The 27,391-nt window shown below is 39.6% G+C and overlaps 2 protein-coding genes across 2 annotated transcripts; both read right to left on the reverse strand.

Annotated features, from left to right (window-relative positions):
- Positions 1–12,497: 12,497 nt before the first annotated feature.
- LOC134802143 (zinc finger protein 271-like) lies at positions 12,498–20,858 on the reverse strand. Its single transcript, XM_063774736.1, has 4 exons — positions 20,654–20,858; positions 20,239–20,571; positions 13,690–14,107; positions 12,498–13,350 (listed from the first exon to the last, which is right to left on the reverse strand). Exons 1-4 carry the CDS (start codon positions 20,856–20,858, stop codon positions 12,699–12,701), a joined length of 1,608 nt encoding a protein of 535 aa, XP_063630806.1. The 3' UTR covers positions 12,498–12,698.
- Positions 20,859–23,540: 2,682 nt separating this feature from the next.
- LOC134802144 (uncharacterized protein K02A2.6-like) lies at positions 23,541–25,304 on the reverse strand. Its single transcript, XM_063774737.1, has one exon. The coding sequence runs from the start codon at positions 25,302–25,304 to the stop codon at positions 23,541–23,543; it is 1,764 nt and encodes a 587-aa protein (XP_063630807.1).
- Positions 25,305–27,391: the final 2,087 nt, after the last annotated feature.

The following is a 27,391-nucleotide window of genomic DNA, read 5'->3' on the forward strand; positions in this document are numbered from 1 at the left end:
AATGTTATAAACATAAACATGCCTTTTATTTAAATCAATTGATAATACCACAAACAAGGGGTAATATTTGCATCTTGCATATATTTCGTGATATGAAGATAACAAATATGTTTATCAACAGAATTACTACCTACCAATACCCGCCAGGCTAAACCGGTTGTCAACTTTAGTTCCATTGGTACACAAAGACGGCGCCACTAGTATAAACGTATAAACGGTTGGGGACATTTTTTTGTATGGAGTTACCGTTCTTCTCCTAGTGAGTATTATATTCTTTGGTTAAGCGTATCCTTTTCTAATCTGTAGCTAGAGTGAGAAAATGTCAAAATGTTTGAGGTTAGTTTAGTATTTATTTATTATGTTCTAAACGATATCTTATTATTAGGAATTGTATTATAGTCAAGTAAATCAATTACCGTACCCCCGGTACTGTCGCATATTGTAGTCAAGTAAATCAATAACCGTACCCCCGGTACTGTCGCGAGCCCGCCCGAGTCGTCCTCGGGTCGCGTTGGTCGTGTGTTCGAAGATAAAGACATACATAGGTGTGTTTTAGTGTATATCTTGTATAGCTCTTTATCTGAAAATATAAACGTTTTTTGCTATGTAGCTGTACCTTTTGGTTGTCTGGAAGAGATCGCTTTTAAGCGATAAAACCGCCTGTTGTTACCTGGTTAAATTTTTCCGTTAAAGTTTCTTTGCAGTTTTACGTATGTAAATGTATAAATTATTGGTGCAATAAAGAATATTTTTACTTACAAACTTGCCTAATAAATTGACGCTGCATCACTGAGACCCGACTGCGATTTCGTAACGCGCCTATTTCCTAGGGTTTACGCCTACTGTGATTTTACAAAACTTGTCTTAGAAACTATCCAGGGCTAGTACAGTTGCTACCATATATATCGGAGCGGCCGAGGCGCTCACAAATATCTGAACACGCCTCTATTGTCAGGGCGTTAGAGTGCGTGTTCAGATATTTTCGAGCACCTTGGCCGCTCTGATATATCTGATGGCGACTTTAGGTACTATTATTTGTTCTGTGCCAGGGCTCAGTAACCTCTAAAAAAAGTAAACTTAAAAAGAAACTGTTTTATTTTTCTAACCGGTTTCGTTAAATCCTGGGAATGAAAAGGATTTTCTCTCCTTTCGCGGTTACCAGTTAAAGAACTGTTTGTTCGCCTTTTGTTTTTGTGGAATGAAATTAACCAGTTAAATTGAAAATATTGAAGCATGATAGGACAAGTTATTGCTGTCTCTTTCACGTACGACTACAAGTTTAACTGAGAGTCTGAAAGCTGGGAGTATGACTCTACCTCTGCTTATTTTTCAAATCTGTCCTGTGCACAACCTCCTTACATATAATATGTATATGTATTGTGTAATGAAGTAATTTTAGATAGTTGTGGCACAGTTTTGTGACACAGGGATGGGACATAGTATTCGAGATTTGAAATGGATATTAATAGTCAGTGGCATAACATGAACTAGTAGTGTAGGCGTGGATGAAGTTTTTTCATTTTAAAAATAAATGAATGTCTCCTCTAAGTAAAATGAATCGCTAAACTTAAGTGGCAGTCGGCAGGGCACATTGTCCGTAGAACCGATGGCCATTGGGGGGGGAAAGTTTCTTCAGTGGCGACCACGTACCGGAAGGCGTAGAGTGGGTAGACCCCCACAAGGTGGACTGATGACCTGATGGTCGCGGGAGTCCGCTGGATGCGAATAGCGCAAGACCAGTCATTGTGGCACTCCTAACTTAAGGTTTTAAGGCACTTTCCCTCCAGGGCCCATAAATTTTTTCCACCCTGTATAATATTGTTTACTTTTTTGGCCTGAGGAATGTATGAATACAACCCTTGGGGTTCCCAGTGCATCTTGTATAAATCATATAATTTCCTGACTTGTTGTTTTGAACCAACACAGGTAATCATGGACATACATTGCAGGTGCTACCGGTACCAGTTACTACAGCTATAGCGCACAACATGTCACTAGGGACAGCACATCTTGTGGAGGCAGAGGTGTGTGTGAAGACGGAGTCTGGAGAGGTGTGCGTGAAAACGGAACCCGGAGAGGTGTGCGTGAAAACGGAACCTGGAGAGGTGTGCGTGAAAACGGAACCTGGAGAGGAGTGCGTGAAAACGGAACTTGGAGAGGAGTGCGTGAAAACGGAGCCCGGAGAGGTGTGCGTGAAGGAGGAGCGAGAATGCGAGGACAGCGTGCTGCGCGGAGTGAGCGCGGCGGCCGCGGAGGCTGGACTGTACATCGACCATGAGGTCAAGGACGAGCTCGTGCTGGGCCCCGAGGAGTGGCACCGCCCTAGGGTGCTCCCATTACAATGTCAGTTTATTATTTAAAAATAATGATGTTTGTATGAAGCTGAGCTATTCACTATTTATTTATATATACATTATACGGATATGATTCGGTTAAATTATGTTCTAATGTATGGAGAAGACAAACAAATTATAGCCAGCATTCAATGAATGTGGTATCATACCTTTGGGTGTGGTGCTTTACGCACACTAGCGTCTCTCGCCTTCCCCCTGACGCAACCCCCCCTTTTAGCATGAAATATGCCCCGGTTGACGGTTTTTTGAAGTGAAAACTTCTTTAGCGGCGCTGAGCACTTTTTGAGGTGGGGAAAAAATGATTCAGCGTAACGCGTAACCTAACGCTGACGTCATGTGTCACGGACAATGTTATTCACCAAAGAACTTTAGTCATAACGTATCATAATCAGGTCAATTATTTAAAACTGGACATTTATATTAAGCAATAAAGCTCAATGGTCTAATCTTGTACGGGCTGAAATACGAGGATCTCACAGTTACATTCTAACTTTATATCACTCAAATATAATTCAATAAAGCTCCATCTTGATGAAATCGCTAATAAAAGTGAACTCTAGTACTGGTGAATAAAACTGAAAATATCATGACCAAATATATTTAGATGCGAGGTCTGCAAGGTAACTTTACAATTTCTATTCGAATTTTAAGCAATTAACGCTACACCTACAAGCTCACTGGCCAGCAATTTCGGAACTAAAGTTTTTCAATAGAAAGGAGGATGGGTCAATTATACATAGTGCTGCAGACATTTTTGGACTAGTCATTGAGTTTTCACTTCTGTCGGCACTCCCGGAGTGCAACCCTTTTTTTTTGAGAAAAGTATTAGAGTTAGGAAAAAAGTGTCAAGGTAAGATATTATCCTTAATAAATTTAAAACAAAAAAGGTTATTTACAACTTTTTGGTAAGATTCACCATATTCATGTATTAACTTGTTGAAGTTCAATATAAGTTAGTACGTGATACTACTGAAATAAATCTTATACGGAGAATAAGCTTGCAAGGTTATTCTCCTGTATGATTTCTTTTAGTACTATCACGTACTATGTTATATTGAACTTTAACAAGTTTTTCAACGGTTAAATTTTGTCGAAGTTCATCTAGCCATAACATGACTATAGTGTGTCATATCAAAAAAATTAATATAACCTTTTTTGTTAAGAATTTAATAAGGAAACGTCACGTGTATTTTTCTACAGTGAACGAAACTAAGAAAAAAAACCTACCACATGAGTAGATGCTTTTTCTCGGTTTCGTTAAACAAAAATCTTCACTCTGCACTTCAAAATAGCGAGTCTATTTAACGAAACCTCACCAAATATCACCAAGGGGGAGGAGGGGGTCAAAAAGTAGCCGAAAACACCTCGCGTGATTTGTTCACAACCCCATATCCGTTTAAATTGTTTAGGTAATTTGTGTTTCAGTGTTTTCGGACGGCTGCGCCGCTCGCGTTAGAGAACAGCTCGCGACGGGTTGTTCCGTGGTGCTCGAACGCCTCCGTGACGACGCGACTGTTCACAGTGGAGGCAAACCTTATGGCTGCGGACACTGTGAAGAACATTTTATAAATAAGTCTATTTTAAGAGAACACATACAATGTACTCACTTATCGTCTGGATCCAAGAAATTTAATTGTGATTTTTGTAGTTCTTCATTTCAAACTAAATTGCTTGTATTAGAGCATGAAAAAAGTAAACACGGTGTTACAAATTTCATGTGTGCTGAATGTGAGTATTCAACAAGTTCCAAGAAGAGTTTGCGGATCCATATGAAGAGTCACCATATCAATCTTAACCTTAACCAATCATACTTACAAATACACCAGATGATACGATTTCAATGTAGCTACTGCGACTACAGGAGCAGACAGAAAGGACACTTGCTAGTACACCAGAGGACACACACCGGGGAGAAGCCTTTTCAGTGTAGTCACTGTGATTATAAATGTAGTCAAAAATCCGACCTAGAAAGACACATGATGATACACACTGGGGCGAAGCCATTTCAATGTAGCTACTGCGACTACAGGAGCAGACAGAAAGGACACTTGCTAGTACACCAGAGGACACACACCGGGGAGAAGCCTTTTCAGTGTAGACACTGTGTTTACAAATCCGGTAAAAAATCCGACCTAGAAAGACACATGATGATACATACTGGGGCCAAGCCATTTCATTGTAGCAACTGCGACTACAGTTGCAGACGGAAAGGAGAATTGCTACTTCACCAGAGGACACACACCGGGTCACACAAATGCAGTCAAAAATCAAACTTAACAATACACATGATGAAACACACTGGGGCGAAGCCATTTCAGTGTAGCCACTGCAACTACAGGTGCAGGCAGAAAGGAGAATGGCTAGTACACCAGAAGACACACACCGGGGAGATCCCTTTTCAGTGTAGTCACTGCGATTACAAATGCAGTCGAAAATCAAACATAAAACTGCACATGATGAAACACATTGGGGCAAAGCCATTTCAATGTAGCAACTGCGACTACAGGTGCAGGCGGAAAGGAGACTTGTTAGTTCACCAGAGTACACACACCAGGGAAAAGCATTTTCAGTGTAGTCACTGTGATTACAAATGCAGTCAAAAATCAAACATAAAAATACACATGATGAAACACACTGGGGCGAAGCCATTTCAATGTAGCTACTGCGACTACAGGTACAGGCAGAAAGGAGAATTGCTAGTTCACCAGAGGACACACACCGCAGAGAAGCCTTTTCAGTGTAGTCACTGTGATTACAAATGCAGTCAAAAATCAGGCCTAAAAAAACACATGATGATACACACTGGGGCGAAGCCATTTCAATGTAGCAACTGTGACTACAGTTGCAGGCGGAAAGGAGACTTGTTAGTACACCAGAGGACACACACCAGGGAAAAGCGTTTTCAGTGTAGTCACTGTGATTACAAATGCAGTCAAAAATCAGTCCTAAAAAGACACATGATGATACACACTGGGGCGAAGCCATTTCAATGTAGCAACTGCGACTACAGGTGCAGGCGGAAAGGAGAATTGCTAATACACCAGAGAATACACACAGGGGAGAAGCCTTTTCGGTGCAGTCACTGCGATTATAAATGCCGTGATAAATCAAGCCTACAAAGACACCAGAAGACGCATGCTGGGCCGAAGCCTGACAACGCAGCAATAGCGACTACAAGTGCAGCCTGAAACAGCACCTACAAAGACATCATCTAATCTGTTTATTTTAGAACTCGTAACTTGACACGTAACTCGTAATCTCTAAATTTGGAGATTATCTTAACTAAGTTTTTAGCCTTATTTATACATATACTCGTATGTAGGTATTGTATAGTTTTAGGTGAGTGCTTACAGTTAAACATACTTACTACTTGTTTGGGTAAGCTGTTCAGGATATTAGGTAGGTATATTGACTAGAGCCTTTTCCCATATCCATTGGTACTTTTAGGGTATTATAAAGTATGGTTCATTGGTTAAGGTCCGGAGGTGGGATGGTCTCTTATACCTGACCAGCTGAACAAGTGTTCATATTCTAATATCACAGCAAGTTTTGCTTTATCGTATACACTAAATGTAATATTCTACAGTACTTATATCATTCACCTGTCCCGTTGTCTGTCGGTCTGTAATCAAATCTTGCAAGTTAAATTTGATCCACTTTCCGGTTTCCGATTGAGCTGAAATTTTACATGCATGTATAAATCGGATGACAATGCAATATTATGGTACCATCGAGCTGATCTGATGATAGAGACAGGAGGTGGCCATAGGAACTCTGTGATGAAACAACGCAACCTAATGTTTTTGGGGTTTTTAGAATTGTCTCGATAAGTTTTAGTTGTCTGTGGTAAGAAAAGTACAGTTAGCGATAAAAGCTTGTACCAAAAATGAAATTTTTGCCTAAAACTTATTATATGGAAGTTCTATTTTCAAAGAAACAATAGTTTTTAGCAATCTTATTTGAATATGTTTATTTTTTGTAAGCATGTATTATATGTTTTCCCATAGCTAGAGATACCATAGGGGTGTATGTACATAGTTTTAACATTGGGTGAGTGAATATATGTCGTAGTCAGATCGTATAATCCGCCGTATTACATTACGGCTAGCCGTTTTCAAAAACAGGGGCGTTTTGAAATGCGGCGGTTCGACGATTAGCCGGATTGTCATTGCGATACGTTCTTCAATAAGGCGGCCTACGTTTAGCTGCATCGTACTACTATTTAGATTGTAGAGTGACCAGTTCTTTCGGTCGCCTACGTAACCGGAGTTTGACAATGTTTGCAATTTAATTTATTTTTACCATGGTCCCACCGCACTACTACATGTGTTTCTTTTCCAAAACATTTCCTTCGCAACTTAAATAGACGCGGGGCTCCTATTTCTGGGCGGTTTGCCCTTCGGGCATCTGAAGCTACCTAACGAACCTAACCTACTTACCTACCTACGCTTTTTTCCCCAAAGTGTAATGTTTTCACGGACGTCTCACTAAATCAATAGGTTGGTAGGTTAGGTTCGTTAGGTAGCTTCAGATGCCCGAAGGGCAAACCGCCCAGAAATAGCCCATACAACCATTTCCAGTCGCCGTTACGACGCGGTGTATTGTATTGTATTGTATTTATTTATTGCAATTCACATGTACATTAAAGGTTTTACAAGTACTTAAGAGTATGGGTAGGTACACAAATGACACATGAAACCCTGATGGGCGCAGCAATGTAGTTAGATATGTAAACAATACTTATCATTATATATGCCCGCATAATTTCATATTCTAGCATTATACAATTAGGTGTTGACACATCTTGTGTCGACACCGTCTGTTTCGGTCACAATTCCAGTCGCAGAGTCGTCGCCGTGTCGACACAGTTACCAGAAATGGGGAAGGGTCGACACATGACACAAAGTGACATAAAGTGTGGTCGCCGTGTGCACACATTGTTTCGGGTTTGCGACTACTTTATGCCAAAATCATTCGTTCATTCGTTCATTTTGTTCCTGTCAAATGGAAACTGTCAGATGGAAAAATACTTAAATAAAAATAAGTGACATTAATACGCCATCTCTAAAACGGATTACAAGACGTAATTATATATTGTTTGCATTTACATTACAATATGACTTAAATTATTATGGGGAATTAAACTGCTCGAGTGATTTGATAAACTAAGTGTAATATAATCAACGCGCCACCACATTGTTTTAGTTTAGCCGGAAATGAAATTGTTTACTTCTCAGTGCCTGTGTTCATAACTATATTATTTGAAGCATTTTTAGTACTTCGATGCGTATACTATACTTAAATAACAGAAATAACGCTTTACATACTACGAAACTTGTTAATTATGATGTATAAATATGGTTTAAGGCTGAGAAATATTGCAGTCACAAAGTAGTTGCAATGTTTCGACTTTGTGTCGACTCTGTGTTGACACATGACACGCGCTGTCAAAAGTAATAACAAAGTTACTGGTATGTTACTGGATTTGCAAAATGGCTCCTTGTGTTGATTTGTTTTCAGATATTCTCAAAGTGTAAAAATGCCGTGGTCAGAGATGGGCATTAATCGATTAACTGTTTATTCGACTAATTAATGGAATAAAAAAAGTTAATTCTCAAATTTTAATCGCGATTAGTTTAGTCGACCTAACATAGATTGAAATTGAATTAATCTGAATATTAATCGAATAAATTATCGATTAAATCTCGATTGAAAGTTGACAGGGGGCCATTTTTGTACGTAAAAATAATAGAAATGTCTTGCATGCAGATGGTAGCAAAACACTTTGTCATAAAAGTCGAGATGGGTGTCGATATATAGGTTTTAGGGAGTGCCGATTTCGAAAATAATGACCATTTTGGAATCCGAAATGGCGGCCATGCACTGTGTCATAAAAGTCGTCATGGATGTCGTTTTATACGTTTTAGGGGGCCCCAATTTTGAAAATGATGACCATTTTGGAATCCAAAATGGCGGCCATGCACTATGCCATAAAAGTCGTCATGGGTGTAGTTTTATAGGTTTTAGGGAGCGCAGATTTCGAAAATGATGACCATTTTGGATTCCAAGATGGCGGCCATGCACTATGTCATAAAAGTCGTCATGGATGTCGTTTTATAGGTTTTAGGGGGCCCCGATTTAGAAAATGATGACCATTTTGAAATCCAAAATGGCGGCCATGCACTATGTCATAAAAGTCGTCATGGGTGTCATTTTATAGGTTTTGGGGGGCGCAGATTTAGAAAATTATAACCATTTTGGATTCCAAAATGGCGGCCATGCACTATGTCATAAAAGTCGTCATGGGTGTCGTTTTATAGGTTTTAGGGGGCGCAGATTTCGAAAATGATGACCTCTTTGGATTCCAAGATGGCGGCCATGCACTATGTCATAAAAGTCGTCATGTATGTCGTTTTATAGGTTTTAGGGGGCCGCGCTTTCGAAAATGATGACCATTTTGGAATCCAAAATGGCGGCCATGCACTTTGTCATAAAAGTCGTCATGGGTCATGGGTGTCGTTTTATAGGTTTTGGGGGGCGCAGATTTCGAAAATGATAACATTTTCAATTTAAAAATGGCGGCAATGCACTATGTCATAAAAGTCGTCATGGATATCGTTTTATAGGTTTTAGGGGGCGCAGATTTCGAAAATGATGACTATTTTGGATTCCAAGATGGCGGCCATGCACTATGTCATAAAAGTCGTCATGGATGTCGTTTTATAGGTTTTAGGGGGCGCAGATTTCGAAAATGATAACATTTTCAATTTAAAATGGCGGCAATGCACTATGTCATAAAAGTCGTCATGGATATCGTTTTATAGGTTTTAGGGGGCGCAGATTTCGAAAATGATGACTATTTTGGATTCCACTTTTATGACAAAATAAGTAGCCGCCATCTTGGATTATAAAATGATCATCGTTTTCGAATTCTGCACTCCCTAAAACCTATAAATCGACATCCGTGACGACGCAAGTTATCTTTATTTTCAGATCTAACAAATTGCTACAGAATACAAAGGACAAAAAAGAAGCGAGGAGGTAATGAAACAAGCAAAAATACAGATGATTCCTCGACGCAATTGGGTGATTCTTAAATTGTGTCCAGATTTTTTTTGTCATAAAAGTTTTTATTTTTCACATATTACTCTCACAAGTTCCGTGACATTTCGACCTTGTAATTTTTTAAGTAAATGTTTTTGTTTCTATGAGGATCTCACTAGAATAGTATAATCAAGGTATGTTTATATTTGATGAATGAAATAGTAACGCAAAAAAAAATATATTTGTGTCTTATATTCCTGCCGAAGACTTTTATTTTACCTTTTCCTTCTACACAAGTTTGGCCAAGTAATAAGAATTTAGGGCTCTCAATTTTATTTTGACTTCTACAACAGTAAAGCTACGAGGCCATGTTTGGTATCGTTTTCGTATAAATTCGCTGTACCAAATTTAGTTAAGGTATCACATTGACACCATTCCGAAGTAAAAACATATAAACTTATTAAAATACTTTCTTTTAAACTCCTCTTCACGCTTAAACTGCTGAACAGTTTTAATTTAAATTTGGTACACATATATTTTGAGTCCCGAGACAGGATATAATAAGTTATCTCAAAAATCATCCTTTAAAGGTGTGAAATGAGGTGTAGGGGGAATTCAGAATTGACTTCTTGAAGTTAATACTGTTTAAGTTTAGGTTTGAAGTCATGTTTTTTCATCATTTTTAACTAAATCAAAGATGTAGACCATCCCAAATTTCATATAAATCGGTTCAGCGGTTATTGATTTCCCGTACAAATTTCCACGCCACTTTTCACACCTTCAAAAGATGATTTTGGTTATAAGATCTATCTTATGTCCTGTTCCGGGACGCAAACTATTTCTATACCAAATTTCAATGAAATCGGTTCAGCGGTTAAGCGTCAAGAAGAGTTTCAAAAAAACCGGCCAAGTGCGAGTCGGACTCGCGTATTAAGGGTTCCGTACATTAAGTCCGACTCGCGCTTGACTGCACATTTCTAATAGGTTTTCCTGTCATCTATAGGTAAAGAACTATTTTGTGTATTCAGACGGACATACATACAGACGCACGAGTGATCCTATAAGGGTTCCGTTTTTTCCTTTTGAGGTACGGAACCCTAAAAAGATTTATTTTTATTTTGTGGAATGGTGTCAATGTGATATCTTAAATGGATTCAGCACCCCAGATTTATACGAAAACGATACCAAACACGGCCTAGCACCTTCACTGATATAGATATATCAAGATAAAATTGAGAGCCCTAAATAAACTTTCAAGAGCGGATATCTCAAAAACTATTCAACATATCGAAAAAATTGATTGAATAAACTTGTAACAAATTAAATTAACTTTCATTTTGTATAAGTGGCCATGTCGCTGAGATGCATAGTTTCCGAGATATAATCGAAAAACGGGAAAATGGGACCTTCAAAGCCCCCTCTCTCCCCCCCGCTCAAGGGCTACGGCCGGGGACTTTTGATATGTTCACCTCCTAACTTGTCAAACCGAGTTACGGAGTCAAAAATTGTGTTCCGAGCATTTCCCTCTACAACTTTTGGAGCATTCGTTGCCTGACCTAAGTAGCTTATTGAATTTCTTTAAAAACTTTTCTGTAAAAGGTTGACGGGTGTTGGGTGTTTATATGGTTTCGGTCGATTATTATCATTTGCATTGCCCATGATGACTTACTAGAATTACGAGCACACGAGACACTAATAGTAGTTTGACAAACCTTGGTTTTCAAGAGGTATTTTATATTGACATTTGCTGTCACAAATTTGCTGTCAGATTTAGTCGCAAACCGCACGCAAAGTGCACACAAATGTGTCGACACCTTGTTACGGAAAAGTGTAGACACGGCGACGACACTTTGTTTCGAAACAATTCTAGACGCATTGTGTGGACTCTGTTACGACACATCTGACATTTAGTTACCACTTTGTGATTCTGCGACTGGAATGGTTATATGGGAGGAGCCCGTCTAGTTAAGTTGCGAAGGAAATGATTTTTGAAAAGAAACAGTCCGACGAACTCCAGATTTGATGGACACCCCAGCGTTTTTCATAGTTTGACATAACAACGTCAGGCAGCGCCACGAGTGTTAAAAATGGGAACTAAAAACTGTCAAAGCGGCGGCTAATGACTCGCTGTATTACATTACGGCTAGCCGTGTTAAAGAACGTATAGCGCCGAATACATTCCGGCGGATTCTCATTCAGCCGCATTCAATCCGGCTAATCGTTGAACCGCCGCATTTCAAAACGGCTAGCCGTAATGTAATACGGCGGATTATACGATCCGACTGCGACATATACATTATCCTTGTTTTTTATAGTTTGAGGAGTGTCTTAGTTTTTGTTTACCTCTCTTTTCTGTATTATTTGTGTTGTTTTCTGTAATGAGGTGTGCAATAAAGCGTATTTGTATTGTATAAGGGGTCCCTTTGTTTCCCATAATGTTTTAAGCCATAATGTATGCTTTGTCATTATCATTAGTCCTAAAACTGAAACCATTAACTTTTCAGATTATCCTATAGATAGGTTAGGTTAGGTTTGTTTTATGGCAATCCTGAAAAGTTACGCGTTTCTGAACCAAATAAATTATGACTAAAGAAAATGCGGGCAAACAATACATTATGACTTGATTCATACTTTTTAGGAAACAATAGAGACCCACTGTATAATCCTGCATCATGTGCCCGTTTACATAAAGTATCAAATCCACTTTGCATTTGACTCTCTGCATCTGCCACCCTGACATCTTTGTTGGCCGTCTTTAGACATTTGTCATCAGCTAACTGTTAGACAGAGGCGGCGATATATCATTAAGTATATGTTATCTACAATATATTTATTTATTATATATTTTAGGAATAATATACATGGAACATTTCTAGAGACTGAGCTGAAAGGATAGTGTTATCTAAGTGACCTACAATAGAGTTATTATAATCGTAAAGCTGGATTAAAAAGTAAAACAAAATCATTACAATAAAATATTTTTATATCAGTGACAACCCTACAAAGTTATTAAAATTGCCACATGTCATGTCATTCAATAGGATCTACTTTATATGGTTGAAATATACAGATTTTAGCACTACTGTTTATCTCAAAAACGGTTAGAAATATTAACGTGATTATTAAGTGAAAAATAAAGTACGTAGCCTAAACAATTCCACGTTTGCGTAAAAGTCCTTTGTTCTGTTCTACCCGATATTTAATGTCACAGCTGTTGGATCTCCAATTAAATAAAATAAAAAAAGCGCCCTGGAGACTTTTGCATTCAATGCTAATGACAGTGGCTATCAAAGCTCATTTTTAGTGCTTCCGCTTCAAATGTCTCTTTAAGTTTCCTTTATGCCTGCACCTGAACTCGCAATAACTACACTGGAAAGGTTTTTCACCCGAGTGTATCAATTGATGACGTCGTAGAGTTGCTTTGCTAATGCATTTGTAGTCACAGTTACTACAGTCAAAAGACTTTTCCCCAGTGTGTGTGCACTCATGTCTTCGTAAATTTGGTATCTGTCTGCACTTGTATTCGCAATAACTACATTGGAAAGGTTTTTCACCCGAGTGTATCAATTGATGACGTCGTAGAGTTGCTATGCTAATGCACTTGTAGACACAGTTACTACAACCAAAAGGTTTTTCCCCGGTGTGTGTTCTCTCGTGTCTTCGTAAATTTGGTTTCTGGTTGCACTTGTATTCGCAATAACTACACTGGAAAGGGTTTTCATCCGTGTGTATAATTTCATGTCGTCGTAGTTTTGCTTTGCTGTTGCACTTATAGTCACAGTTGCTACAGTCAAAAGGCTTTTCCCCAGTGTGATTTATCTCGTGTATTCGTAAAAGAACTTTCCTATTGCACTTGTAATGACAGTAGTTACATTTAAAGGGTTTGTTACCAGTGTGTATCATCTCGTGAGTTCGTAAGTTTTCTCTTTGACGGCTCCTGTGGTCACAGTATCTACACTTGTAAGGCTTTACACCAGAATGGATCATGAGGTGCCTTTGTAAATGCGATTTTTTATTGCTCTGGTAATCGCAGGAGCTACATTTAAATGGTTTATCATTATCAGTGTGTGTCATTTTCTCGTGAGTCTGCAACTTTCGCTTTCGACGGTTCCTGTAGTCACAGTACCTATACTTGAATGGCTTTTCATTAGTGTGAGTCATCAGATGTACCCGTAACATTGCTTTCCCAATGCACTTGTAGTCGCAGTAGTTACAGAAAGCCTTTTCACCAGTGTGTGTCCTCTCGTGTCTTCGTAAGTTTGTTTTTCTAATGCACTTGTATTCACAGTACCTACATTGATAAGGTTTGTCACCGGCGTGTATCAGCTGGTGTTTCTGTAAATCTTCTATCTTACTAGCCATGTACTCACAAGTGCTACATTTATAAGGTTTCCTATCCTTGTGTGACATTTCTTGACGATTTGATGTAATGTTCTGTCGGGTTGAATTACTCGACGGTCCTAACGACAAGTGAATGCGTATGTGTTTCTTCAAAACCGACTTGTTCCTGAACCGTTTGCCGCAATGGTGACATTGATAGATGGTGGTGGTGACATGGGGTGTGGGTGCGGGCTCGGTGGCGTGCAGCTTGTATGTGCGGCGCCCGACCCGGCAGGTTCGCCGCTCCGCGCCCACCTGCAGGCGCTCCAGCCTGACCGAGCACGAGCGGCGCCGACCCGACACCACAGCAGAGGAGACAAGAGCGGGCGCTGCAACACGACAAAATAATACTTACGGCTTATCTACGATAACCTGCCGACACCTATCAAACAAACTTACATACAAGTAATTTGCGCAAGTAGTCGTAGCATTTTGTGATTAAATAGACAACATAATTACAGAATTTAAACTTAAAATGAACACTCAGAAAACGAACACATAAATTCATCTAAAACATAAAATGAAAGCCTCTACTCACTTTGCAACATTTCACATGCTATTTTTGATAGATTGGCGCTTTTGATACATAAATTGACTTAGTTGAACCTACGTACATAGCTGGCAATGTTGGTAAATCAAGGTCAGTATAGGCCTTCAAAAATATAACCATTGACGAGGACTCGAGGATAGTTCGAATTGAGGCAGCCAAATGACTGCTCTTTATATATTTTTTATTTAGAAACTAAGACACCAGCATATCTACATCGACTCAGACAGCCTGGCTGCTCTGCTGGCACTAGAATCCCTTGAGTCTAACTCTAAACTAGTCCAGAACTGTAAAACAATCCTAAATGCACTGGCTAACTCCAACAGTCATACTTAGATGGGTACCAGGGCACTCCGACATTAACGGAAACGAAGAAGCGGACGAATTTGCTAGAAAGGGCGCAGACACACCCCTGGTCGGCCCAGAACCGTTCTGTTGAATTGAATCACAAACCGGGATGCATATTCTCTGCTCAGTAACATAGAAAAAACGAGAGCAATCAATGACCGGTCTGGCCTAGTGGGTAGTGACTCTGCCTATGAAGCCGATGGTCCCGGGTTCGAATCCTGGTAAGGGCATTTATTTGTATGATGATACATATATCTGTTCCTAACTCATGGTTGTTTTCTATGTATTTAAGTATTTATATATTATATATATCGTTGTCTGAGTACCCACAACACAAGCCTTCTTGAGCTTACGTCAAACATCAACATTTATTCAGCAAATAGGCCACAAGGGCACTTTTACACGTCAACATTGAATTTACATACAAGCAAAAATAATAACATCCAACAATTTTATAAAATAACACTAACAATTCAATCTAACGTATTACAATTACTAAGAGATGTATATGGTCTCTTAAGGCGCTCTTATACTCGAGTTTTACGTTTTCAAGGGGGTGAAGCAGACGCGTGGTAGATCGGGCAGGCGGGCGCCCCGCGCGGCGCACCGCACCATTCCCGCGCAGCACGTCTACGTCCTTATTCTGACGACATCGGTATTCTGAATTGTCAGTTCCGGGATTTTTAGTTCGGCAATTAATATTGAATAAGATTTATTAGTAAATTCGAATTTTGATGAGTACTTAATGAAATTAAAAACCGGACAAGCGCGAGTCGGACTCGCCCACTGAGCCCACCGAGGGTTCCGTACTTTTTAGTATTTGTTGTTATAGCGGCAACAGAAATACATCATCTGTGAAAATTTCAACTGTCTAGCTATCACGGTTCGTGAGATACAGCCTGTGGCCTATTTTATAAAGCTACAAAGTTACAATTTACAAGCGGAAGTCTCTTTCTAACCCTATGTGCTAGAACAAGACTTCCACTTGTAAATTGTAACTTGTAGCTTTATAAAATAGGCCACTGGTGACAGACGGACGGACGAACGGACGGACAGCGGAGTCTTACTAATAGGGTTCCGTTTTACCCTTTGGGTAGGGAACCCTAAAAATGGTAGGTAAGACGGTGAGGTCGGTGAGTGTACCTAAATAGTTATTAATTATATACAATATGAGTGTATACTTGACTGATCATGTTTTTGTAAAAATCGATTTCGACTGGCAAAACATATTATTTTTTGGCAACCGGGTTTTTTAACCTAATTAGACCCCGCTGAATCCGAAATTGCCGGTTGCTTGATCGAATTCTTGACTGGAAGTGAGATAGTTGATATTAAAGGTCCCTTTTTTTAGTTTTTCGTAAATAACTCAAAGCATCCGGTAAGTCAATTATAATCAATTTTAAAGTCCCTTTTTAGTTTTTTGTAAATAACTCGTAAACGGTGTCCCATAGCAAAATAGGTTTTTATGAATAAATTATCTCCATAAAATTTTCTGCAAAAAACATCTGAACACTTTTCTCTAGGATCAATATTTAAAACGATATTAAAGGAAGAAAGTTAATCACAATCAGTTCACAGGTTGCTTTTTTTTTCGTAAATAACTCGTAAACGGTGCCCCCGTTGCAAAAAAATATTATACACAAATATTGAACATAAAATTGTCCACAAAAAAGGTTTTGTACACTTTTTCGCTACGATCAATATTTAATGAGGTATTAAAGGGGGTAAGTTAATTATAATCAATTTCCAGGTCCCTATTTTAAGTTTTTCGTAAATGACTCGTAAACGGTGGCCCATAGCAAAATAGGTTCTTAATGTTAATTAACCCCCCTTGGCTAAAAAGTGGCCTCCATGTTTAAAATTCATTTGTTTACGTAAGATGTCCGTCTTTGGGTCACGAATTTACATGTGTGTACCAAATTTCAACTTAATTGGTCCAGTACTTTTGAAGAAAATGGGCTGTGACAGACGGACAGACAGACAGACAGTCGCACGAGTGATCCTATAAGGGTTCCGTGTTTTCCTTTTGAGGTACGGGACCCTAAAAACTAAAAAAAGTGACATGTGAATTGATTGTAATGAACTTTCTTCCTTTAATATCGTTTTAAATATTGATCCTAGAGAAAAGTGTTCAGATATTTTTTGCAGGAAATTTTATGGAGATTATTTATTCATAAAAACCTATTTTGCTATGGGAAACCGTTTACGAGTTATTTACAAAAAAATAAAAAGGGACTTTAAAATTGATTGTAATTAACTTACCGGCTGCTTTGTCTTTTTAAATATTGATCCTAGCGAAAAGTGTTCTGCATGTTTCTTGTAGGAAATTTTATGTTTATTATTTATGTGTAAGATTTGTTTTTGCTATGAGTCATACTTTTCAAATTATTAACGAAAAAAGAAAACCAAGGAACCTTAGAATTTATTTTAATTAACTTTCCCTCTTTATTACCTTTTTAAATATTGATCCCTGCTAAAAATGTACTAAATCTTTTTTTATTGAAAATTTTGTGTAGATTATTAGTTCATTTTTTTATATTGGCCACCGTTAACGAGTTATTTACGAAAAACTAAAAAAAGGGACCTTTAATATCACATATCTCACTTCCAGTCAAGAATTCGATCAAGCAACCGGATTCAGCGGGGTCTAATTAGGTTAAAAAACCCGGTTGCCAAAAAGTAATATGTTTTGCCAGTAGAAATCGATTTTTACAAAAATGTGACCAGTCTAAATTATTCAATTTGATTAATTTTATAGCCTTTTAAAATATGTTTACACAATTTATCAATCGTGACTGAATTCCGGATTGGTTAGATGGGTGTGTGCCTTTGCTGCCCAACTTGTTATAAAATGACAATATGACGGACGAATGTCTGAAATGTCACCGTATTTAAGAATTATTTTGCTTTTCTTCGTAAGTATGTTGAAAAACATTGTGTGTATAACATATTTGCATATTTATACTGTGATTACCCATTTTATGAAACGTCCGCTAAACTAGCACAGGTCCGACGCTGACAGTGGTCACGGGCGTACTGGCGTGAGGAATAGGCGCAAGGTATTGCCGCGTAGGGTGTAATTTAGTAGGCAAAATGTTGAATTCATCAAATGATGAATGAAAAAATTAACGTATCGATAAAAGGACAAGCAATAATGAAGATTTACTTAAAAGCTATCGACTGAAGTAAGTTTCATATACATTTTCGTCCTAGTACTTCTAACATAAGGAAATAAAGACAGTGTTAGGCATGTTTTCAACTTAAGATTCTATCGAGAAAATAATGAGCCGTCGTGTTTCTGACAAGCAATAACGTAGTTCAAGGACTGAAGTTATACATACTAGAAAATAATGCATGAAATCCTTGTAAAAGTCTGTAAATATGGTGACAAAATAGTGCATTTTACTACACACCGCGCCTTAATGTCGAATTACATACAAAATACAGATACAAAACACAAAAAAAAACTATAATATTTAGAGGTGTAAATGTCTCTAGGTGTCAGAACTATAAGATTATATAGTTTATCAAGTTATCCTTAGAGATGTATAGGGTCTCCAAGAGTCAATATCCTGTATAATTAATACATTCATTAAGAGAAAAGAAACATACGAGAGCAGAATGAGGCGTCTCACTGTAATTAATTAATAAAAATAAAGTTACTAAGTATAATAGCTTGTGTTAGCTTAAACAGACCAGTCTCCACAAACAGCACCCGTTCTCGAGTATTACGCGTATCTCAGCCATCGCCTCCCTCAACGTTCGGTATTTTTATTACCGTGGGGCTTAGCATCAAAGATCCCCAATAGATATAAATTACACATACCTGAATAATACTTTCCAACAAATTAGTAATTGCAGTCTTCTTGGTATAAATATCGACGAAAATATCAATTGGAAATCTCATATTGACAAAATTAGTACAAAACTTTCTCGATTTACCTATGTCTTAAGAAATATTAAAACAAGCACAGATTTTAAAACGGCCGTTGCTGCATACTATGCATTTACCCAAACCTGCCTCCAATATGGAATCATTTTGTGGGGCAATAGCACAGACATACTACAACTATTCATACTGCAAAAAAGGTGCATAAGAATTCTTACAAATATTAAAAACCTTGAAACCTGTAGACCTCACTTTAAAAACTTAAAAATTTTAACTTTACCGTGTCTATATATTCTAGAAGCCAGTAAATTTGTCCGCAAGAATCCAAGTTTATATACAAAAGCAACAGACCGCCACACATGTGCCATAAATATAAGAAATAAAGATAAAATAGCCATACCATCAAGTAACTTACAAATAAGTAACAAGAGCCCTCACGTAATGACTATAAGAATTTATAATTACCTTCCAAAAGAAATAACTAACGAGCAAACATACACAAAATTTGTTACTAAGCTAAAAACCTACCTAATAGATCACAGTTTTTACTCCCTGCAAGAGTTTTTCAATGAAAATAAGTATAATTCAAAGATAATAAAATAATAATTTTGTTATATTTAATAGGCGTAGAAATAGATAAATTATAGTGTACCTTTCTTATGTGTATACATATTTTATATGCACGTGTATTTGCAATGCCCTTGTAGGGTAACATGTTGTAACCTTATTGTACTTGTAGAGTAAGATCAATATGTGAGCAATAAACATATTCTATTCTATTCTATTCAATTTGTGTAAAAAATGACCTATAATAATATTTATTTATTTATTTAATCGATTGGTGGAAGTTCGTCAAAGGACAAGAACATTCAAAAGCTCAAATCAAAGGGTTCAACAGTAAAACTGCTAAGGAGCTTCTAGGGCTCAAAAGACACAAAACCTCCGCGGTGACTAGAATATTGACGGCACTGTAAGTTGAACAAACAAGATCAACAAGATGCGACATGCAGGTTCTGCCAGGAGTCAGAGGAGACTGCTATGCACATTCTCGGTTCTTGTGAGTAATGTCAAAAAGAAGTACCTACCTAGGGCGACACGTATTGCAAACCCTATGAGGTACAGAGCATTACGGCCCAAAGAATCTGGAATTTCCTGGATTCAACGGGTATTAATAGTGAACTTTAAAGGGCCCTCACAATAGATCACAGCTTGGTCGACGTGCCACTGAAAGGCCCACAACACCCCAAGAAAATAAAATAAATAAAAATGATACATTGATGTAAACACACGCATAACTTTGATACAAAAAAGCGTTCAATAGTAAAAGAGATCTGCTCAGATTCAGACCTCTTACACTCATAATGATACAAGGAAGCGTCCGTTTTCAAGGTCTCTAGGAAACACTTTAAAATTGTAATGTAATCAATCATTAATCAAGAGCTGTAGTGGCCCTAGTGTGTTATCCCTACCCTTTAGTATGTTATCCACCAAATACGCGCCAATAGAAATTCAACTTTAGCATTCCGGTTTAAGGTTCAAATTGCACTTTCGGGATTTGTGACGCCTTCAAATGAATCATTAAAGCTGAATAATTGGAATAAATTTGGATTTGGGTGGTAAAACCGTGTAGATTGGTGCGGTTTAGAAAAGGGCTAAACAAAACTACCTACACTCACCGTTGCCCGTGACATCAGGTCTGCCCGCTCCCAGATCTCCACTTGTAGGCACATGAATGTGGACCGCGACATGTTTTATTAAATCAGATTTCAAATCAAAACTCTCTCCACAGAGATCACATATCTGTTCCTTCTCAGGTCTAACATATGTTTCCTGTTCAATATCAGAGTCTGTGCGGGGTGGAGTGGCGGCGTCGCAGCCGGCGGTCCCTCGTGGCTGGTGGTCTCGCGCGGCGTGGCTCGCGAGGCGCTCGAGCCGCACGGAGCACCGAGCGAGCTGGGCCCCCGCACCCCCCGCAGCACACCCGCCGTCCGCGTCACCTAGCGCCCTGTCTACAGACAAATAACCTTCACTCGTATAGGAACACTCATATTTACTGCAGTCTGTGTACATGTTAAACTAAATTAAACCTACCTCTCACCACTGGGGCGACTATGGGGCGGTGCGGGCGCTCCGGCCCCAGCACGAGCTCGTCCTTGACCTCGTGGTCGTCGTACAGGCTGGCCAGCATGGCTGCCTCGCTCACGCCGCACCCGTCGGTGCTGTCCAAGCACTCCTCCTCCACACACTCTTCATCCACGAATTCTGCTTCCTCCTTAACAACTAAAACATAATGCATTATATAATCAACAAGACGCTATAACGTGGAGCACCTGCAGGAGCACTATAAACTAGAGAGATCTCATCTTGTAAACAAGATTTGTATTTTAGCATTAGTTTGAAATAGCAATAAATATATTAATTGATAAACTGTGTTTGAGGCATGACAAGTACAAACAGCAACACTCCCTACTGTACATCGGTGGACCTTATTACAATAGTTATAAGGACCACCGATGTACAGTTAACAGTGTGGGCGATGGTACAATTATAATAAATACAGGCTAAGTTATGTGCATATGGATATTAAACAAAAAACGAACACATTTGAGGTTTGCGGACGATATAGTTCTATTCTGTGATAATGCTAAAGGTCTAGAATTCAGAGAGTCAAACAGTGGGTCTCCATATGAACGCGTCTAAAACCAAAGTTATGACGAACAGCCACAAAAAAGGATAATTGTAGGAGGAAAGCCAATAGAATATGTGGACAACTATGTATACTTAGGAAAAATGATTTCGTTTGACCCCAAGAGCAACGTAAACGAGGTGGACAGGAGGATAAACATAGCCTGGAGAAAATACTGGTCACATAAAGAAATCCTAAAAGGAAATTATAGTCTAAAAATATAGAATGGACTCCTGCATCCTCCCCAGTTTAACCTATGGATGCCAGACATGGGTCTTCACCGAGAAAGTTAAAGAAAAAATTTTAGCTGGGCAACATGCAATGGAAAGAAGCCTATTGAAACTAAGAAGAATAGACAAAGTAAGAAACTCAAATATCCGGATGAAAACAAAACTGACAGACGCACTACAGTTTAGTTTAAGACAAAAATGGAGGTAGGCTGGACATTTGGCTAGATACAAAGACAAAAGGTGGACTATTCAAACAACCAAACGTTTCCGTTTGGCCTTTCGGCCCACTGGGCAAACGAAACTCAGGAAAACAAAGAAAACGATGGGTTGATGACATCATAGCAATTGCAGGAAAAACTTGGGAGAATAATGCTACAGACAAAGAGAAATGGAAAAAGATGGAGGACGCTTTTACCCTTAAGGGATCACACATCGTGAAAATCTAACAAAAGAATAGTCAATTTTAGAACAGATGTGCGAGAAATAAAGCTTATAAATATAATTATACATAATAATAATAATAAGGTGCTTCCTCTGAATGGAGCTAGTCTATTCAAATACCATTTATTATTTTATTTTTAAATCCAAACAGTATTTTAATTTATGAAAGAGTAGGGAATGCAAATCGGTTATTTTCGGTTAATAATTAAAAGCCGGTTTATAGCTGACTGACGTTTATTGTCAAATCATCTGAAATCTCATGTGCCAGTATAGTAACAACCTTTTTACAATCGTAGCATCTCTCCCTCTTAAGTTAGCTACCCGGGAAAATAAAATAAAGTTTTAACTAAACGTTTAAACGATTTACCATAATAGAACACAACTAGAAACATAAACACAACTAATACTATTTACTGACAAACACTACACTTACTTAGCTAGACTTTTGGGCCCGCATCCAAGCGTGCAACGCATGGGCGGAAGCATCGAGCGGTGGCGCGGCCGGAGCAATCCGAGCATCCGCCGGTGGCGTAAGGACACCCGCTAGCGGGAAGGTGCTGCATCAAAGGCTGCTCCCTGGTGCTGCCTGAACTTCACCGTCCGATGCATCCTCAAACGCTTCGTCAGCACCCACACCTTTAATCTACATGCCTTATCGCCATTCGATTCCCTGACCCATATCAACCGTATAAGAAACTGGACCAGTTTGCGACTTAACCCTACCTTCCGACAACTTCTCCCCTCTTATGATCACTGTTACGATAGGTATTGGAAAAGAAACGTATTAGGAGCGGTAGGTACGTCCGCGCCTTCGTGCAGAGCTCTTTTCATAGCTTCTTTAATTGTTTTTACCACATTTTCACCAGCACCGTTGCCTTATGGCCTGTATGGTGCTGACGTAACGCGCTTAATACAATTTTCTACAAAAAACTTCTTAAACTCATTAGAATGGCGGACCTTTGTCGGTCACGAGCTGCTCAGGAAAGCCAAACCGCGCAAATACGGATCGAAACGCAAGGAAAGTTGTACGAGCGTCCGTGTTTCTCATCCTCACAGCTCGCGGCAGACGGCCCAAACAGAACCTAACCATAAATTCTATTTAACACCTTCTGCGTTTCCTCTTTGAAACTAACTGGTAACGAATCTTCAACTTATTGAACATAGCTTACAGTCTCCGAGGCCATAGGCGCTGCTATCAACATAATGCGCGTTTAAGTATCTAACAAAACTTGTTTCGCCTCTAAAAAGGCCTGCTTACAAGCGGAATCCCATTTCCAAACTCTGGTTCTTAACAACGCATGCAACGGATGCAACAAAGGGCTTACATTTGGTATAAACTTTACGTAATAATTCAACATCCCGAGAAAACTTTTAAGTTGCGATACGTCTTTCGGTTCTGGAGTATTGGAAATGGCCTCTAGCTTAGTCGGATCTGGTCGTAAACCATCTTTGTTAATAATGAAACCTAAATAATTTACTTTATCTTATAAGACCTTACAATTTGCTTAATTTTAAGGTCATTCCCATGTTGCGTAAGCGTTCAAGTACAGCGCGCAAGTTTTGCATGTGCGCCTGTTTATTAGGCCCGGTCACGCAAATGTCATCCAGGAAAACAACACAATTAGGAATCCCGCGCAGAGTTTCCCCCATAAGCTTTTGGAACTTCTCCGGAATGCACGAAAGCCCATACGGTGTGCGACGGTACACAAAAGTACCCACATGAGTGATGATTGCAGTGTAGGTACGGCTGCAAGTCCTCCGTCAACATACACTGTTCGTAAGCGTGACGTAAATCCAGTTTAATGTACTGCTCCCCCCCGCTAAGATTAGCAAACAGCTCCTCTATGCGAGGTAAAGGATAATAATCACGCTTAAGCTTAGGATTTACCGTCACCTTGTAATCACCACAAATGCGCAATTCTCCATTCTGTTTCACTACCGGTACTATTGGGGTTCCATAGTCAGAATGATCAACGCGGCACAGGGTTCCGTCGCGCTCCAGACGTTCAAGTTCGCGTTCAAACCGTTCGCACAACGCGAGCGGTACCGGCCTCGCACGAACATAAACAGGGTCGTGGTCTGTGAGCTGTAATTGAATGCTTTTTTTACAAGTACCTAATTTATCCGTGAACACCTCTGGGAACTCACTACACAGCTGGGTCACCAGACTGTCCTCCTCCACTATCTCATTTATAGTTATCTGGTTGACCTTAAGAGCACGTATCCATTCACGACCCAAAAGGGGCCGCCCTCCGTTTGGAATGACATACAATGACAAGTTAGTTGCTCTGATACCGTTTAGCGCAACGTCAACCGATAAGTATCCAAGGGCTCCGATTGGTGACCCAGAGTAGCCGCGAAAGAAAATATCATTAGGATTAATTATTTTATGAGCAAACTTCTGCTTATAAAAGTCCTCATTAATAGCAGAAATACGACTACCCGTATCGATCTCACAAACAACATCTTGGCCGTCCACATTCAATGTAATAAAATAAGGTTTGTTACCTTGCGGTGACACTTGAATGTTAAATAAATCCTCATCAGATTCTTCGTCCATGTAATTTTGCCGTCCGAACTGTCGACGAACCTCATCGCGTCCTTGACCGCACATCACCTTCAAGTGACCGCGCGTGTTGCATTCATCACAGTTGTAATGCATATATTTACACTTGTCCGGCCAGTGCGCCTTCCCGCACCGCCAGCACTGCGCCTGGTTGCCGCGCGCCGTGCCGCCCCGGGCCGCGGCCGCGCCGCCGCCGGCTCCGGGCCCGCGCCTGTCGCGCCGAGCACTCGCGTGATGCAAACCTTCACCAATATCGCCGCCGCCGCCGTCGCCGCCCGAGGTGCTCGCCGGCGCCACCACTGCGCCGCTCACCTCCGCGTGCTTCTCCGCGGCCTCTAGGGCGAGAGCCAGCTCCACCGCTTCTTTATACTGAATATTTTTTTCAGCGAATATCCGAGATCGCATCGCCTCTTTTGCCAGTCCCGACACGAACTGGTCGCGCAGATTCTCCTCGAGCTTGGTGCCGAAACTGCAAGTGCTCGCTAAATGCTTTAAGTTCTGCAAATATTCTGCGAGCGGCTCGCCGACTCGCTGTCGGCGCAGCCTAAAGACGTGCCGCTCGGCGATCTCTGATCGCTGCGGTTCCAGGTGATCAGTTAATAATTTTACCAGCTCTTCAAATGTTTTGGCCTCAGGAAGTGTCGGTGAACACAAATCGCACATAAGAGCATACGTGGCATGCCCGACAACTGTTATCAGCAGAGGCACCTTCAGTTCGGTCTTCACTTCATTTAATACCATGTACTGTTCCACTCTGCGGATATATGCCGGCCACTGTTTAGATGTCAAGTCAAACGGTTCCAACTTCCCGAAAGGCATTTTGAAATACTAAATAGCCCGATAAATTAACTGAAAACACAAATAAAATCCGAAATCCTGTCGCCAATGTAATAATTAAAAGCCGGTTTATAGCTGACTGACGTTTATTGTCAAATCATCTGAAATCTCATGTGCCAGTATAGTAACAACCTTTTTACAATCGTAGCAATTTTTTGTATGGAAATTATCGGTTATTAACCGAAACCGCGGTTATTTCCATACAAAAAATAACCGATTTGCATTCCCTATGAGAGAGGCTGTATTAGTGAGATAGATACTTAATATTATAGAAAAAGAAAACAATAAGTAGGACAAGGGATTTGAATGGACTGATTTGATTGCTTGTAGTGTAACAACTTATTTATAAGAGCCACTTGAGCTCTTCAGCTCTTGTAATGGGTAGCTCTCCTTCCTCGCGTTATAGCGGCATTTTGCCACTCCACCGTTTGCTGCTCTTGGAAGCTTTGCAGCTCTTGTAATAGGTATATAGCTACATAACTGTTTTTTTGTAATAGAAGTTAATTAGATGAATGTTAGTGTGCGCTCACCGTGGCCGGCGTCCCACCCGGGCTCCTGCTTCACGCGCGCCGTGTCGCCTTCCACGCTCCCCTCCATCCTGCACAGAATAAATAAAAAAATACAAATTTTACCAGCGATTACTTAATGAAATAACTAATATATTGTTATTTATTAAGAACGCTGTGAGTTTATTAGCTGACTCCACAGGCTGAGAGCAAAGAGTATGAGTATAGTAAGTAAGTAAGTTGAGAGGCTGACTGAGACAGAGACACTGACAGTTGACAGTGACAGTACTGACAGTTGACACAATTCCTGACAGTGATAGGGACGTCAGTGGAAGCTCGAGCTCTTGAAAACTACGAAGACTACGATTATTTGTATAGTCAGTCAGTAGAAAAAAGCGGCAAATAGGGTTTTCGTCCTTCTAACTATTATATAATAATTCTCTTCTTTTCTGTTCTGTTGGTCTAAATGAATTTTAGTTTTGTTATTTTGTGTGCTAATAAACATTTCTTATACTTTCTCGCTCTCACTTAAGGATGCGGCGCACCGAGGACGCGGTGCGGTAGTGTGTTATGGCTTTAAAATTTGATAGATCTGTGGAGCCCTTACGTTAAGCGCATCCTTTTTTAATCTGTAGCTAGAGTGAGAAAATGTCAAAATGTTTGAGGTTAATTTAGTATTAGTATTTATGTGGTATTTATTTATTATGTTCTAAGCTGACTATCTTATTATTGGGAATTGTATTGTAGTCAAGTAAATCAACTACCGTACCCCCGGTACTGTCGCGAGCCCGCTTGAGTTGTCCTCTAGTCGTGTTGGTCGTGTGTTCGAAGATAAAGGCATACATAGGTGTGTATTTCATATCGTGTTTATCTTGTATAGCTTTTTATTTTGAATAAAAACGTTGTTTGCTATGTACAGTAACCTGCACAGATAACGGACCCCCCCTGCACACAAGTTTCTATGCAGGGGGGTCAATAATCTGTGCAGCCATTCTGCAGCTTAGGTACTGTACATAATAATAAACTAACTCTGCATCGCTGAGACCCCACTGCGATTTCGTAACGTACCCACTTCCTCACGTTTACGCCTACTGTGATTTTATAAATGTTGTCTCTATCCAGGGCTAGTACTATTATTCATTCTTTGCCAGGGCTCGGAAACCAGTTTCGTTCAATCACGGAAATGAAAAGGATTTTCTTTCGGTTCGCGGTTACCGGTTAAAGAACTGTTCGTTCGCCTTTCATTTTAGTGGAACGAAATTAACCAGTTAAATTGAAAATATCGAAGCAAGATAGGACATGTTATTGCTGTCTCTTTCACATATGACAACAAGTTTAACTGAGAGTCTCCGAAAGCCGGGACTGACTGACTGACTATGACTCTACCTCTGCTTATTTTTCAAATCTGTCCTGTGCACAACCTCCTTAAGTATAATATGTGTAATGAAGTAATTTTAGATAGTCGTGGCACCTTTTGTGACACAGGGATGGGGCATAGTATTTGAGATTTGAAATGGATATTAATAGTTAGTGGCATAACATGAACTAGTAGTCTAGGCGTGG

The sequence above is a fragment of the Cydia splendana genome, chromosome 24 (assembly GCF_910591565.1).
Source record: "Cydia splendana chromosome 24, ilCydSple1.2, whole genome shotgun sequence".
Classification (NCBI taxonomy): Eukaryota; Metazoa; Arthropoda; class Insecta; order Lepidoptera; family Tortricidae; genus Cydia; species Cydia splendana.